Source organism: Delphinus delphis, chromosome 10 (genome assembly GCF_949987515.2).
Source record: "Delphinus delphis chromosome 10, mDelDel1.2, whole genome shotgun sequence".
NCBI classification, from domain to species: Eukaryota; Metazoa; Chordata; class Mammalia; order Artiodactyla; family Delphinidae; genus Delphinus; species Delphinus delphis.
Window position 1 is genome coordinate 67902387 of NC_082692.2, and position 13379 is coordinate 67915765.

At 43.5% G+C, this 13379-nt stretch overlaps 2 protein-coding genes across 3 annotated transcripts; one reads left to right on the forward strand and one right to left on the reverse strand.

The window, feature by feature from the left end:
• The first annotated feature begins 1316 nt into the window (after nucleotides 1–1316).
• PHF7 (PHD finger protein 7) lies at nucleotides 1317–10871 on the forward strand. 2 transcript variants are annotated; one of them, XM_060021470.1, is made up of 10 exons: nucleotides 1317–1360; nucleotides 2115–2167; nucleotides 2567–2658; nucleotides 7283–7384; nucleotides 7760–7884; nucleotides 8342–8501; nucleotides 9069–9175; nucleotides 9607–9723; nucleotides 10148–10272; nucleotides 10493–10871. In XM_060021470.1, exons 1-10 carry the CDS (start codon nucleotides 1317–1319, stop codon nucleotides 10609–10611), a joined length of 1044 nt encoding a protein of 347 aa, XP_059877453.1. In that variant the 3' UTR covers nucleotides 10612–10871. The 2 variants fall into 2 exon arrangements, with proteins under 2 accessions (XP_059877453.1, XP_059877454.1); XM_060021471.1 differs by lacking the exon at nucleotides 9607–9723.
• LOC132431699 (translation machinery-associated protein 7-like) lies at nucleotides 4238–4595 on the reverse strand. The gene has a single exon (XM_060021468.1). It carries the CDS (start codon nucleotides 4593–4595, stop codon nucleotides 4401–4403), a length of 195 nt encoding a protein of 64 aa, XP_059877451.1. The 3' UTR covers nucleotides 4238–4400.
• Nucleotides 10872–13379: the final 2508 nt, after the last annotated feature.

The window sequence follows — 13379 nt, forward strand, 5'->3', positions numbered from 1 at the left end:
TCCTGTAACTACCACTGTGTGTAGGATCCCGCTCAAGGAACGTCTTGGTCCAGCGATTCAAAGAACTGACGTTTCAAGGTTTTATTTCTATTGCTAGATCTGGATTTCCCCAATGACTCGGAACTGTTCAGTAGCCAGCTAAAGTGGATCCCCTGGTGCACGCCCTTCTCTCTCCTCTTCCAGCCTGTCCAAGTGCTTTTGTTGAGTAAAAAGCCATCAAGTGTCATTACCAATGCAAGTGCAACTCATGGGTTAGAAGAGGAGATGGAGCCTTAGTTTGCAGAACAGCTAGTTGCCAGAGTAGTTACGTTCATGCAGAATAGTTGACAGTCCCTAAAGATGTTCATGCTCTCCAGCTGTGGCCTGAGGACATGGGTACTGGAGTGTGTGTCCCTGGACTGACTTAATTCACTCAATTCTCCTAAGAAATGCTATCCTTCTCCTCTCCCCTGACTTGACACAGTCCTTCTTTCAGAGGAGTGCTTTTTATTTCTTTTGTCCCCCTTCCCATTCAGGGATTTCCCCCTTAACCAATGAAAACTGAATTTATAGCCAGCTGACATTGGTCGGGGGAGGAGTGGCAGGGTGTCTTTTCCACTTCTGGGCCTTTTAACCTTGGTTCACATCTAGAGGAAGGCTGAGAACAGGCCAGACCTCAGTGATCATCTGAGCCTGGTGAAAAGAAACAATAGGAGCCAAGGGGTGATTTGTCAGGGTTATATCTTGGCTCTCACTAGAGGGAGTTCTCGCTTTAGGCAGCCAGAATCTCACAGGCTCCTTTTCCTAGGAAAGAGCTACCTAATCTAGCTTTTCCTGGGTGGAATTAAGGAACTTAAACTTGGGGGCAGAAGGAGGCATTTTTCCTGAGTGCTACCTCATACATTTAGTAGGCACAAAGAGAACAAAGAACAAGTTAGCCAGTTCAAGCAATAGTTCGAAGTTCTCATACCGCTGTGGTGTATCAGTAACTGTGATCTTGAGCAAATGCCTCTGTGTGACCTCTCTGTGCCTCAGTCTCATCTTGAAAATAGGGATAAAATGGTACCTATTGCCAGGGGGGTTTTCGAGTTGAATGTAAAATGCCCAGAACAGTTCTGGGCATGATTTAATAATTATTGGCTATTACTGGCATTGATACTGGGCGTGTCGCTTTTATTCTGTCACATGGATGGGGAGGTGAAGCGCACTGTTTCTTTGACCCTGTGGAACTTGATAACCAAATGTAGAATTAATTGCTGACTTGTTTATACTTATAGCTGGAAGAGCCGGTATTGTTCTCATTATAGTATAGAAGAATTCAAGATAGGCAGCAGCAAATGAAGCCTATTAAAGCAAAGAAGAAGCAACATCAAAGATTGAGGTAGAGTAGGCAACTTAAGAGAGTTTGGGAGAAATTGTCCAATGGCCTGTAGTATATGCTTCATTTTTTGTCCCCTTTGCTTGGTCTTGGAGGCTAAGGTTGGTTAGTGTTGAAGCATACACCAGTGGTCCCTGGGAAGCTGCCCAGTAACCTATCCTCCCAGGGATGTCCCTACTGGCAAAGTCCTGGCTGTGGAGCCCTTCTGCCTAGAGTCATATCCTGGCTCTAACACTTGCTAACTAGGTGACCTGGGACAGGTTATTTCATTTCTTTAGGCCTCAGTTTCCTCATCTGGAAAATGCATAATAATAGCACCCACTTTTTAGAACATTCTGTAGATTCACTGAGCTAATACATATAAAGAGCCAAGAATATTGGCAATAGGAAATTCTTAATCAATTTTAGTATCATTTTATTATGCCTTGTGAACATGGTACCACCTGAGATTCAGGGTAGGTGACAGGAGAAACAGTAAAAGAATAAAAGGGGGTTTGTTCTTGCATTCATTCAGTCAACACAGGCAATAGAGGCACTAGAACAGAAAGATGGCTATGATCTCACTTAATTCACATAATTCCATGGGCATGTTTTGTGCTTTCAAAAAATATGAAAGGGAAGAAGAAAACTGATGTCTTAGTCTTTAGCTATTTTGGTCCTTCATCAGACCCATGGATAGCATTTTGAGGGAAATGTTACAAGAGATGCCAACAGGATCCTCAAAGACTACCTTGTACTTTTTCCATCTCTTGTATAGAAAATCTGCCAAGACAAGGAGAGTAACCCAGAGGAAGCCTTCTTCAGGGCCTGGTAAGAAAGACTGGAGGTTCTGTTTGGCTGCTGCCTCCCGACCTCAGCAAAGGCCATTTGTGTAGGGCAGCAAACTTGCTCTTCTCACTGTCAGTTCCTTCCCAGAATCTCTAAGATCCTGAAGAACTCAGAGACTGTAATTTTTAAATGTCATGTCCAAAGTTCAAGGAACAAGTTAATTAAAGCCACTTGAGATAAAAGTATATCTTTTATCTCAGTGAGCAGTTGCAGCCAACTCCCTCAGATGTGGCTAAAATTATATGAAAACCTAACTGATATCAAATAACACTTCATCCCAACTTCCTCCTTGTCAAAATGACCCTCTTCCCAGTACTGTACTCCTCCTTATACTTAGATCGTTATGCTCCCAAAATGAATTCCTAACATCCTTTCTTCCAGTTTGCCGGCTATGCCTTCAAGAACCTGGGGATCCCGAAAAATTAGGGGAATTTCTTCAGAAAGACAATCTCAGTGTGCATTATTTCTGTCTTGTGAGTATAAGGCCCCCTTTGCTTTGAATGTCCTATGGCTTTGCTGTACAGTCTGTGCTCTGTTTTTGCATCCAGCCTCAGATCCATTGCCCTGTTTGCTTGTTTTTCTTAATGGCTTTTTTCTTTTAAAATCTAATTTTTAAAAAGTAATGTGTGTACCTGGTGTAAAATCCTAACAGTATAAAGTATGTACAATAGAAAGTCTCTTCCCCTAGTAGTATTCCCAGTCCTTCTCCCTCTCCCCAGCAGCAAATTCTACCAACAGTTCTTCCAGCTATTTTTTCCTGATATTCTTTTAAAATTACATATAGTTTGTATGCTATAGAATGTACCCATTTAAGAATACAGTTTGATGAGTTTTGATAAACTCATATATCATGGGGATATAAAGTATGTCCCCATGTAAACACTACCCCCATCAAAATAATTATTTCTATCAGGCCAGAAATTCCCTCCTACCCTCTTCCAGTCAGTTCCCTCAGAGGTGATCACTGTTCTGATCCATAGGTTACTTTTGCCTATTCTTATACTTCATATAAGTGAAACCAATTTGTACTCTTTTGTGTCTGGCTTCTTTCACTCAACACAGTGTTTTGAAGACTGATCCATGTTGCATGCGTTGGTAGCTTGTGCCTTTTTATTGTGTAGTTATATTCTGTTGTATGAATATATTATAATTTGCTTATTTATCCACCTGCTGATGGACATTTGAATTGTTTTCATTTGGGGGCTATTATGAATAAAGCTGCTACGCATATTCACGTACAATTTTTTGTGTGAAAACATGTTTTCACTTCTCTTGGGCAAATGTCTAGGAGTGAAATTACTAACTATGTTTAACTTTGTGTGAAGTTGACAGATCACTTTCCAAAGTGGTTGTACCAGTTTACAATCCCACTAGCAATTTATGAGATTTCTGTTTGCACAATATTCTTGTCCCAACTTGTTGTTGTTAGTCTTTTTAATTTTAGCCATTCTACTAAGTGTGTTTTGGTATCTCATTGCTGTTTTAATTTGCATTTTTCTGATGACCTAAAATGTTGAGCTTCTTTTTGTGTGCTTATTGGCCATTCACATATTTCCGTTTGTGAAGTGTAGGTACAAATATTTTGTCCATTTTAGAAGTTGAGTTGTTTTGGGATTTCCCTGGCAGTCCAGTGGTCAAGACTCCGCACTTCCATTGCCGGGGGCACAGGTATATTCTGGCTACAAATCCTTTTTCAGAGATGTGTGTTTTTACTGTTTTCTCCCAGTCTGTGATTTGCCTTTTAATTTTCTTTTTATTTTTCAAATGAGTTGGTTTCATTCCAGGTGATGCAGAATTCAGGATAGAACAAGGACTTAGGAACACACTTTGGCAGGATTCTGCGCTGGGTTTATGCGGATCTCATAGCTAAGGTAGAAAATGGCTGAGAAAAACTATAGACAAGATGAGCCACTGTATGATTTTCTTTTTTTTTTTACAAAAATTTATTCTTAAATGTACAAAAGGTTCCAAGCTATAGCTATAGGTGGTGACAGATGTTATGGCAGGGAATCCAGATGTTTAAACAGGAATGGAATCATCATTGCCTCAGGCACAAGGAACAGCTTACTTTTTAAAAATTTTATTTTACTTATTTTTTGGCCACGCTGTGCAGCTTGTGGGATCTTAGTTCCCTGGCCAGGCATCGAACCCGGGCCCGTGGCAGTGAAAGCGCCAAGTCTTAACCACTGGACCACCAAGGAATTCCAGGAACAGCTTACTTTTTGCCAGATTTCTTAATTCCACCTGTGGCCAGGGGGCCTTTACCCGCACCCTTCCCTTTTAGCTCCTCGAGTTTCTTCTGCTCCTCCTCCTTTTTCTGCTTGAGTGCCTTATCTTCCTTCCCCATCTCCTTGGCTTGCTTCTTGGGCTGCTTCAAGGACTTCTTCTTGCCACCTTCATGGCCCAACATGGTGCCTGCTGCCCCTTCCCCCTGCCTTTTTATTTTCTTAATGATGTCTTTCGAAGAACAAAAGTTTTTAATTTTGATGAAGTCCAGTTTATCTATTTTTCCTTTTATGGTTAGTGCTTGTTTGTGTGTCCCAAGAAATCTTTGCCTACCCATTGAATTACCTCAGTGCCTTTGTCAAAATCAGTTGACCATGTATCTGTGGATCTGGATGATTTATTTTATGTCATAGATCTGTGTGTTGATCCTTACCAATACCACACTGTTTTGATTATTGTGGCTTTACAGCATCTTGAAATTAAGTCTTGTTCTGCAGTCTTTTCCAAGATTGCTTTGGCTATCGGGTGCTTTCCTTTTCCATATACATTTTATATTTAGTTTGTCAATTTTTCGTTTGAAAAAAAGCCTGTTGGGATAGTGATAGGGATTGCATTGAATTTATGGATCAATTTGGGAAGAATTGACAAACAATATTGAATCTTCCAGTCCATGGACATGATATATTTCCCCATTAATTTGTGTCTTTTAAAATTTATCTCAGCAATTTTTTTTTTTAGTGAAGAAGTCTTGCACATATTTTGTTAAATGTATTCCTAAATATTTTGTGATTTCTATGCTATTATAAATGGTATTTTAAAATTTCATTTCAAGTTTGTTGCTGGTGTACAGAAATGCAGTTTATTTTTGTACATTGATTTTGTATCTGCAATCTTGTTAAATTCACTTATTAGTTCAGTAGTTTTTATTTTTTAATTTTTTTGTAAATGCCTTAGGATTTCCTGTGTATACAATCACGTGTGAATAAAGGCAGTTCTTTCTTTCCAATCTTTATGTCTTTTAATTCTTCTTCTTGCCTTATTGTAATAGCTGGGAACTTCAATCTAGTATTGAAAAGAAGTTGTATGAGTGAATATTGTGTCTTGTTCCTAACATTAGAGGACAGCATCCAATTTTTCACCATTAAATATGATGTCAGCTGTAGGTTTTTCTTAGATGCTTTTTATCAGATTGGAGAAGTTCCCTTTTATTTCTGGTTTGCTGAGGGTATTATGAATGTGTGCTGAATTTGTCAGATGCTTTTTCTGCATCTGTTGAGATGATCATGATTTTTCTTCTTTATTTTGTGAATGTGGTTTGTTACATTGATTGAATACTTCAATGTTAAACTAATCTTGCATTTCTGGTACAAATTCTGCCTGGTCATGATGTATAATCCTTTTTATATGGTGCTGGATTCAATATTTTGTTTCATTTTTGTATCTATGCTCATAAGAAAAATTGGTGTGTGCTTTTACACTCCTGTAAGTTCTGTCTTGTTTTGGTGTCAGGTCTTGTTTAATTTCAATGCATTTATAAGCATATAATTTTCAACATACTATACACAGTGTTTTGTATTTTACTTTTTTTTACCTCATATATTTATGGAGCTGTTTCCATATAGAACACTTTTTTAATAGCTAATTGGTATTCCATGGTACAGGTGTACCGAAAAGTATTAAACTCCTGTTAAAGGACATTTAGATTATTTTTAATCTTTCACTACTGATTTCTCTGTTTGTAGAAATTATACATGTTCATTGTAGAAAATATTAATAACACTTAAAAGGACTCATATAGTCCTAAAGCCTTGAGAGACTGTTAACATAGATATGTTTTAAGCCTAATTGGGATATAATTCAAGCATCCTCAAGTCATCCAACCTTGTAGGCTCACTTTTTCTATAATGTTAAAATAAGATAACCTCGTAGGCTCACTTTTTCTATAATGTTAAGATAACCTCAGCCCCCATTACATATTACATGTAACTGCTGCAGTAGGTCCAGCACCCTCCTTAATATTTTTGGAAGCTTCTTGGGGTGGGGCTCAGGTATGACATTCTTCCAAAGTATGTACACATTCATTGTTCATGGGTACCTAACAGTTTAGCTTCTTTTCCCTTGATTTCCCATTCTAGACTCTGCTTTGGGGGCTTTTCAGAAACAAAAGGTCCTTTAAAGTATGTTTTTAAAGAAAAGTTCAATTCCTCCCCTTCCCCTATAAGGCAGAATGACTACAGTCAGGAGATTTGAAAGCCCTGTTTCCCTTTCTGTGGAGAATACACTCTGAGAAGAGTATTTATTCTGTACTGAGGGGCAGTACAGCGGGAGAGTGAGAGTGTGGGTTCTGTGGGCTCACATGTGAAGGCGACTCTGCTGCCTCCTTTCTGGGTGACCCCAGCCGGGTCACTTGCTGCGCTACACCTCAGTGGGCTCTAAGATGAGGATCACAATGGCATCTGTATCACAGGGTTGTGGTGAGCAGACAATGAGTCACTACCCAGGGAATGTTTCTCCAAAGTGCTCAGCACACAAAAGTAGTGCTCAGTGAATGAAAGGCAGAGTAGCACAAAGGTGGGTAAGAGCCCAGGTTCTGGGCTCTTGATCCTGTCACGTTATTTCTCCTATAAAATGGGGATGATGATAGTACTTACCTCTTAAGGTTGTTACAAGGATTAAATGAGTTCATACTTGAAAAGCACTTAGAGCACCCAACACTTATGCTATGTAAGGGCTTGTTAAGTAAATAAATTACCCTGTAAATGCATATATATTCCACCAAGCTCTGTTTCTCAGCTCTCTTACCCTGTCATCACTCACTGCACTGTTTCACTGATCATCAGTGTTGACAGCCTGGTTCTGCTGACCTTCTAGATCCTATCTAGCAAGCTGCCTCAGAGGGGCCAGTCCAATAGAGGTTTCTATGGATTCCTGCCTGAGGACATCAAAAAGGAGGCATCCCGGGCCTCTAAGAAGGTTAGAATCCCCTGAAATGGGGGCCTTGGGGTAGGCCTCTTCTCATACTCCTCTCATCATCCCTGTTTCTATTCTTTTCCCTAGTTGCTAGTTTAAAAGTCAGAGGACTCTTGAATTTCCCACTGGTCCTTCTCTTAAGTTCCATGCTTCTCTAGGGTGTAGTATCCTAAGTGAGGAGAGGGAGCAACATCCTGAGAAAGCCAAAAAGAATTCAGTGCTGCTTGGAGCTCAGCTTCGGCATACCCTAGAGCTTCTAGGTCCACTGAGGAAGAAGAATGGCTGTTGCTTCAAAAAATTTCCGTTCCGTAGAATGATGTGCCACAGAATGTCTGTCTGTTTTAGGGCCCTGAGCACTGCCTGGGATCTCATTTGCAGATCTGCTTTGTGTGCAAGAAAAAGGGAGCTGCCATCAACTGCCAGAAGGATCAGTGCCTCAGGAACTTCCATTTTCCTTGTGGCCAGGAAAGGGGTTGCCTTTCACAATTTTTTGGAGAGTACAAGTGAGTGATGAAGGAGGAAAGTTGGGCTGCCCTTTTGCTATTTGTTATTTAGCATCTAATGAAATCAGAGTCCAGTTCTCATGTTTTGATTCACCAGAGAATCTGTTCCTCCATTCAATAATGAGAAACAGTATCTTGACTTGGCGATTTCACAGGGGTTGCTTCTTGCTTCCCATCCCCTCCTTAAATTACAAACAGCTGGGGTTCTTAGCTGCTCAGAACTAAGTGGGGCTTTCAGGAGCAGGAGGCTGTGGAGACAGTCCCGGGAGCTTTGCTCAGTGGGAAAGCAGCTATGAGAAGGAATGTGGCTGTTCTTCGCCCTGCTTCTCCTCCTCCCCCATTAGCGTGGAGGTTCAGTGGACACTGGCCTGGGTGGTTGATTGCCCTTCCTAGGCCGGGCAGCTGGAAAACTGCATCAGTGACAAACCAGAAACCAAGTCTATTTACTCTACCACAGATCATTTTGTGGGAAACATCGCCCAACACAGGACATCCGATGGGAGAATGTGGGGGAGGAAAGCTGTGTCTTGTGCTGCGAAGACTTAGCCCAAGCAAGTGTTGAAAACATCCAGAGTCCGTGCTGTAGCCAAACTATCTACCACCGCAAGTGCATACAGGTGGGGCTTTCCCTGGACTGGGGACCCTCCACAATGGCCCAGTTCTGAGCACCCTGGGAATGCACAGGCAATCTCAGCTTTTGTGCTCTGTGCTGCAGGCCTGTATACAGGACTGATTCCAGAGGAAAGTTAGCCTGGTCTCTGGGTATCCTTGACCTGTAGGACTTTATCATAAGATTTAGACTGAACAAAATCCTCAGGATGGCTGGAGCGAATGAGTTTATCCTAGAATGAGTCAAGTAGCCTCAAAATCAGCCATGCTTCCTGGGATTGAAGGAAAGGGAAATGTGTATTCTTGGTACCTGACCCCTACTGGGTCGAGCACTGCCAGGCCCCATGACTGGAGATGACAGCTGAGGCACTCCTGGGCACTCTCTTGAGCTTTTGGTCCCTGGTCTGACGCCTGGATTTGCAGCCCTCTCCTCAGCCCATCCATATTCCTTGTCCTGTAACCCTTAGTCAAGCTCTCCTAGCAACATCCTCTTTGTGAGACGAGGGTGCGGGGTGGGAAGAATGTGTGCAAAGATAGTGTTTTTACAAACACTATCTTCCATGTTTATCTTACAGAAATATGCCCACACATCAGCAAAGCATTTCTTCAAATGTCCACATTGCAACAATCGAGAAGAATTTCCTCAAGAAATGCTAAGAATGGGAATTCATATTCCAGACAGGTAGTAGAAACTTTACAGCAGGAATTGAGCCAGGAAGTGGGTTGCCTAGGTTTCTAGAGAGAAGGTGAGTGTGAAGATAGTTCAGAGAATGAGGAAGCAGCAGAAGCACTGATGTACAGTGAAGAGGGAAGGGTGGAGGGAGAGCTTTTCAATTATAAAAAGAAATGGGGGGAGGGTGAAGCAGGGGTGGTGGGCGTGTTTCTGAAAAAGGTGCTTTGTGGGTCAGAATTCCTTGAGTTCTTGAATTCCAGTGTGGAACTAAGGAACACCTGTGTTCCACTTATCTGCTTCACCCCTCTCCCACTGCCAGGCCACTAGCCCCGCCTTGCTGAAAGTATTCAGGCAATCTGTTGAACTTCTTTGTTCTGTTGAACAAAAGTTTTACCACCTGATTATATGTCCCTTACTCACTGTTTCTTCTCCCACTGCAGAGACGCTGCCTGGGAACTTGAGCCAGGGGCTTTCTCGGAGTTGTATGAGCGCTATCAGCATTGTGATGCCCCCATCTGTGTGTATGAACAAGGCAGAGACAGCTTTGAGGATGAAGGGTAGGAAAAGCCTCATAGCCAGAAAGATCTCTCATCAGGGCCATCTTAGATCTTGCACAGTTATCAAGCGCAAGAAATTTACTTTTGTCTACAGACCTCAGGATGAACATAGCTGCTGAGTCCCATCCTTAATCAGCTCAGGACTCACTCATGTACAAGTGAACAGGTCTCTCTGCAGGGTCTACTCTCCTTGTGCCCCATGGAGAGACACTCAGGGCCAGTTCCTTCCACGATCTACCTTGCGAGTGGCTGTGCCTGACGGCAGGTCTTGGGATCAGCACTCAGCCACATCTCTGTCACGGGTAAAATGTATAGTAAAGATACCCAGGGAGCCCTCATCAAAGGCCTGGCCTGCAGCGAACATTCCAAGAGTGGTAGTGAGTGTTAAATTTGTCCCACAACCCTCCCTTGGCTCTTCCTATAGGAGGTGGAGCCTCATTCTGTGTGCTACATGTGGATCCCACGGAACCCATAGGGACTGCTCCTCTCTCATATCCAGCTGTAAGAAATGGGAGTGCGAGGAGTGTGCGCCTGCTGCTGAAGCCACAGGTGGGACTGGAGGGGTGGTCTGGTCTCAGAACTGGGGTGGGGGTCAGGGGTCCGGGGGACTTATGGTGCCTGGGAAAGGAGGAGGGTGTGCTATCAGATGGGGACTTTTAGTTGGTACTTCAGTTTGGGGAGGAAAGCGGCTAGGGAGGGGCATAAGGACCTGTGCCTGGGAGAGAGACAGAGGGTCGAGTTTGCCTCTCCCACCTTTCTTTCACCACAGACTACACACCTGAAAACTCAGGTGACATCCCCTGTTGCAACAGCACTTTCCACTCCAGGGGGCATTTTTGCAGAGACACCAGCCTGGAAGAGAATCCGGGCCCTTCTTCGACTGACTGACCAGGCTCTTCCTCATTAGAAAAACCAGAGTCCTCTGGTTGCAGGACGAGGGGCCACTCCTGGCGATCCAAGGGTGTCAAGATCACTAAGAGCTGCAAAAAGTCCAAGTAACAGTTTCTGATTAGTCGCTGCCAAGCACATTTGAGTACAAAGCTGTGTTCCTCCATCAGGTTTGAGGGAGGGAACACTTTGGCACTGTGAGCCAAGGAAAGGGGGCTAGCAGTGAGACTCTGAACCAAAGAAAGAGAAGTCCCAGGGGAACTTGAGTTCAGAGCAGAGTCCTGATGCCAACCACAGGATGCATTTGTGGCTTTGAGAGCACCTCTGCTCTTTCTGCCTGATTCCCAGAGGGCCTTTTCTACTCTTCTTTTTCCAGCAAGATTATTCCACCTTGATCTTGTTCTCATATACCTCTTCTGACTTCACCCACGTTTGTTATTATACAAATAAACGTTTTCTCTCCATTGGTGTCTCCTTAAGCATTCACTCTGGAATTTATCTAGCATACTAAGGAATCTGGAGGTTAGAGTGAAGGAATAGGAAAATGCACCTTTCTACTCTATAAAATTCAGTGAATTAAGTGTAGAACTTTCAATTAGACATGTTGCTTTGGAGGGAAGTATTTTGCAGATAAATCGACTTTGCGGGGACAGAAATTTCATCGTTGTGCAAATAAACACACAGGATCTCATCAGGAAAGTGAGCCAGCAAAGGAGAACACACTGGACTGAGAATAGACCACTATTGCAAGGCTTGGCGCCCTGGACTCAAAGGCCAGGGACTGCCGTGCTCACGTGAGACAGAAGGGGCTCCACTCACTCCAGGCAGCCTGGTCTTTAGCATACCTTCCTAACCCTAACACACCTCCACTCAAACCCTCCTGTCTGGTGGCTCGGGCATTTCTAGCTCAGGTAAGGGGGCCATGCCAGGACATTAAGCAAGACAGCTAGGACAGAAACCTGGCAGAAGGTCTTGGGATAAATTGAATAGAACATTTGTTTGTTTTTAATGATTTTGTGGGATTTGGATTAGTGGGGGAAACTCAGGACCATTGCCAGGTGCCGAGTTCGCAGGGTCTCACTGCGAACTTGGTTTAAATGTTGCTGACCCCCGGAGACTTACATCTGAATGTGCACAGTGATTTGGATTTGACCAGATTTATTTGGAATCACAAGGAGGCGGTGGGGGTCAAAATAATACTTTAAAAAGAAATCAAGAAATACTAAAGGGATTATAAGGAAAAATACTCTCTTGATTCATCCTTCACTACCCCCAGTCCTATTCCCTAAAGGCAACTACTCTGCACATTTTTTAGCCATTTCTTGATATATTAATCTTAGACATTTTTGACGTACTATCATATTACATAAAGGTCTAGCACCTTTAAAACCTTCCCATGTCCATTCCTTCCATCTTTTATAATTGCATCACAATTTTTGTTAAATTAACCTTCAGTGCTGAGTCAAGTGGTACACTATGACTATTTTTCCTCACCTGTACATTTTTTTTAAAATTTACTTATTTTTGCTGCGTTGGGTCTTCATTGCTGCACGTGGGCTTTCTCTAGTTGTGACGAGTGGGGGCTACTCTTCATTGCAGTGCATGGGCTTCTCATTGCGGTGGCTTCTCTTGTTGCAGAGCATGGGCTCTAGGGTGCGCGGGCTTCAGTAGTTGTGGCACTCAGGCTCAGTAGTTGTGGCTCACGGGCTCTAGAGCGGAGGCTCAGTAGTTGTGGCACACGGGCTTAGTTGCTCCGCGGCATGTGGGATCTTCCCAGACCAGGGCTCAAATCCGTGTCCCCCGCATCGGGAGGCTGATTCTTAACCACTGTGCCACCAGGGAAGTCCTCCTGTTCATTGTTTATTCCCTTTTTTAAAAAATAAATTCATTTACTTTATTTTTGGCTGCGTTGGGTCTTCATTGCTGCACGCAGGCTTTCTCTAGTTGCGGCGAGTGGGGGCTACTCTTCATTGCAGTGCGCGGCCTTCTCATTGCGGTGGTTTCTCTTGTTGTGGAGCACAGGCTCTAGGCACACGGGCTTCAGTAGTTGTGGCACGTGGGCTCAGTAGTTGTGGTTCACGGGCTGTAGTGCACAGGCTCCGTAGTTGTGGTGCACGGGCTTAGTTGCTCCGCGACATGTGGGATCTTCCCAGACCAGGGCTCAAACCCGTGTCCCCTGTATTGGCAGGCAGATTCTTAACCACTGCGCCACCAGGAAAGCCCTGGTCAGGTGTTTTGTAGAGTGCCCCTCAATTGGGATTTGTCTGATGTTTTTCTTTTCTTTTCTTTTTAAAATTTATTTTTGGCTGCATTGGGTCTTTGTTGCTGCATGCTGGCTTTCTCTAGTTGCGGAGAGCAGGGGCTACTCTTTGTTGAGGTGCACGGGCTTCTCATTGCAGTGGCTTCTCTTGTTGCTGAGCACGGGCTCTAGGCGCGCGGACTTCAGTGGTTGTGCCTCATGGGCTCTAGAGCACAGGCTCAGTAGTTGTGGCACACAGGCTTAGTTGCTCCGTGGCATGTGGGATCTTCCCGGACCAGGGCTCGAACCCGTGTCCCCTGCATTGGCAGGCGGATTCTTAACCACTGGGCCACCAGGGAAGTCCTTGATGTTTTTCTTATGATTAGACTGGAGTTCTGGGTTTGAGGGAGGAAGACCACACAGGTAAAGTGCCATTTTCATCGCATCAAATTGAAGTTACATACGATCAACATGACTTATCACTGTTGATGTTGATCTTGGTCATCTGGCCAAGTTAGTGTTTGCCAAG

Bases quoted from the DNA above. Each gene is read 5' to 3' on its own strand.
- LOC132431699 (XM_060021468.1), bottom strand. From the start codon at position 4,595: ATGTTGGGCCATGAAGGTGGCAAGAAGAAGTCCTTGAAGCAGCCCAAG.
- PHF7 (XM_060021470.1), top strand. From the start codon at position 1,317: ATGAAGCCTATTAAAGCAAAGAAGAAGCAACATCAAAGATTGAG. The intron at 7,385-7,759 runs GTTAGAATCCCC...TCTCATTTGCAG, and splicing joins CATCCCGGGCCTCTAAGAAG to ATCTGCTTTGTGTGCAAGAA. The intron at 8,502-9,068 runs GTGGGGCTTTCC...TTTATCTTACAG, and splicing joins ACCACCGCAAGTGCATACAG to AAATATGCCCACACATCAGC.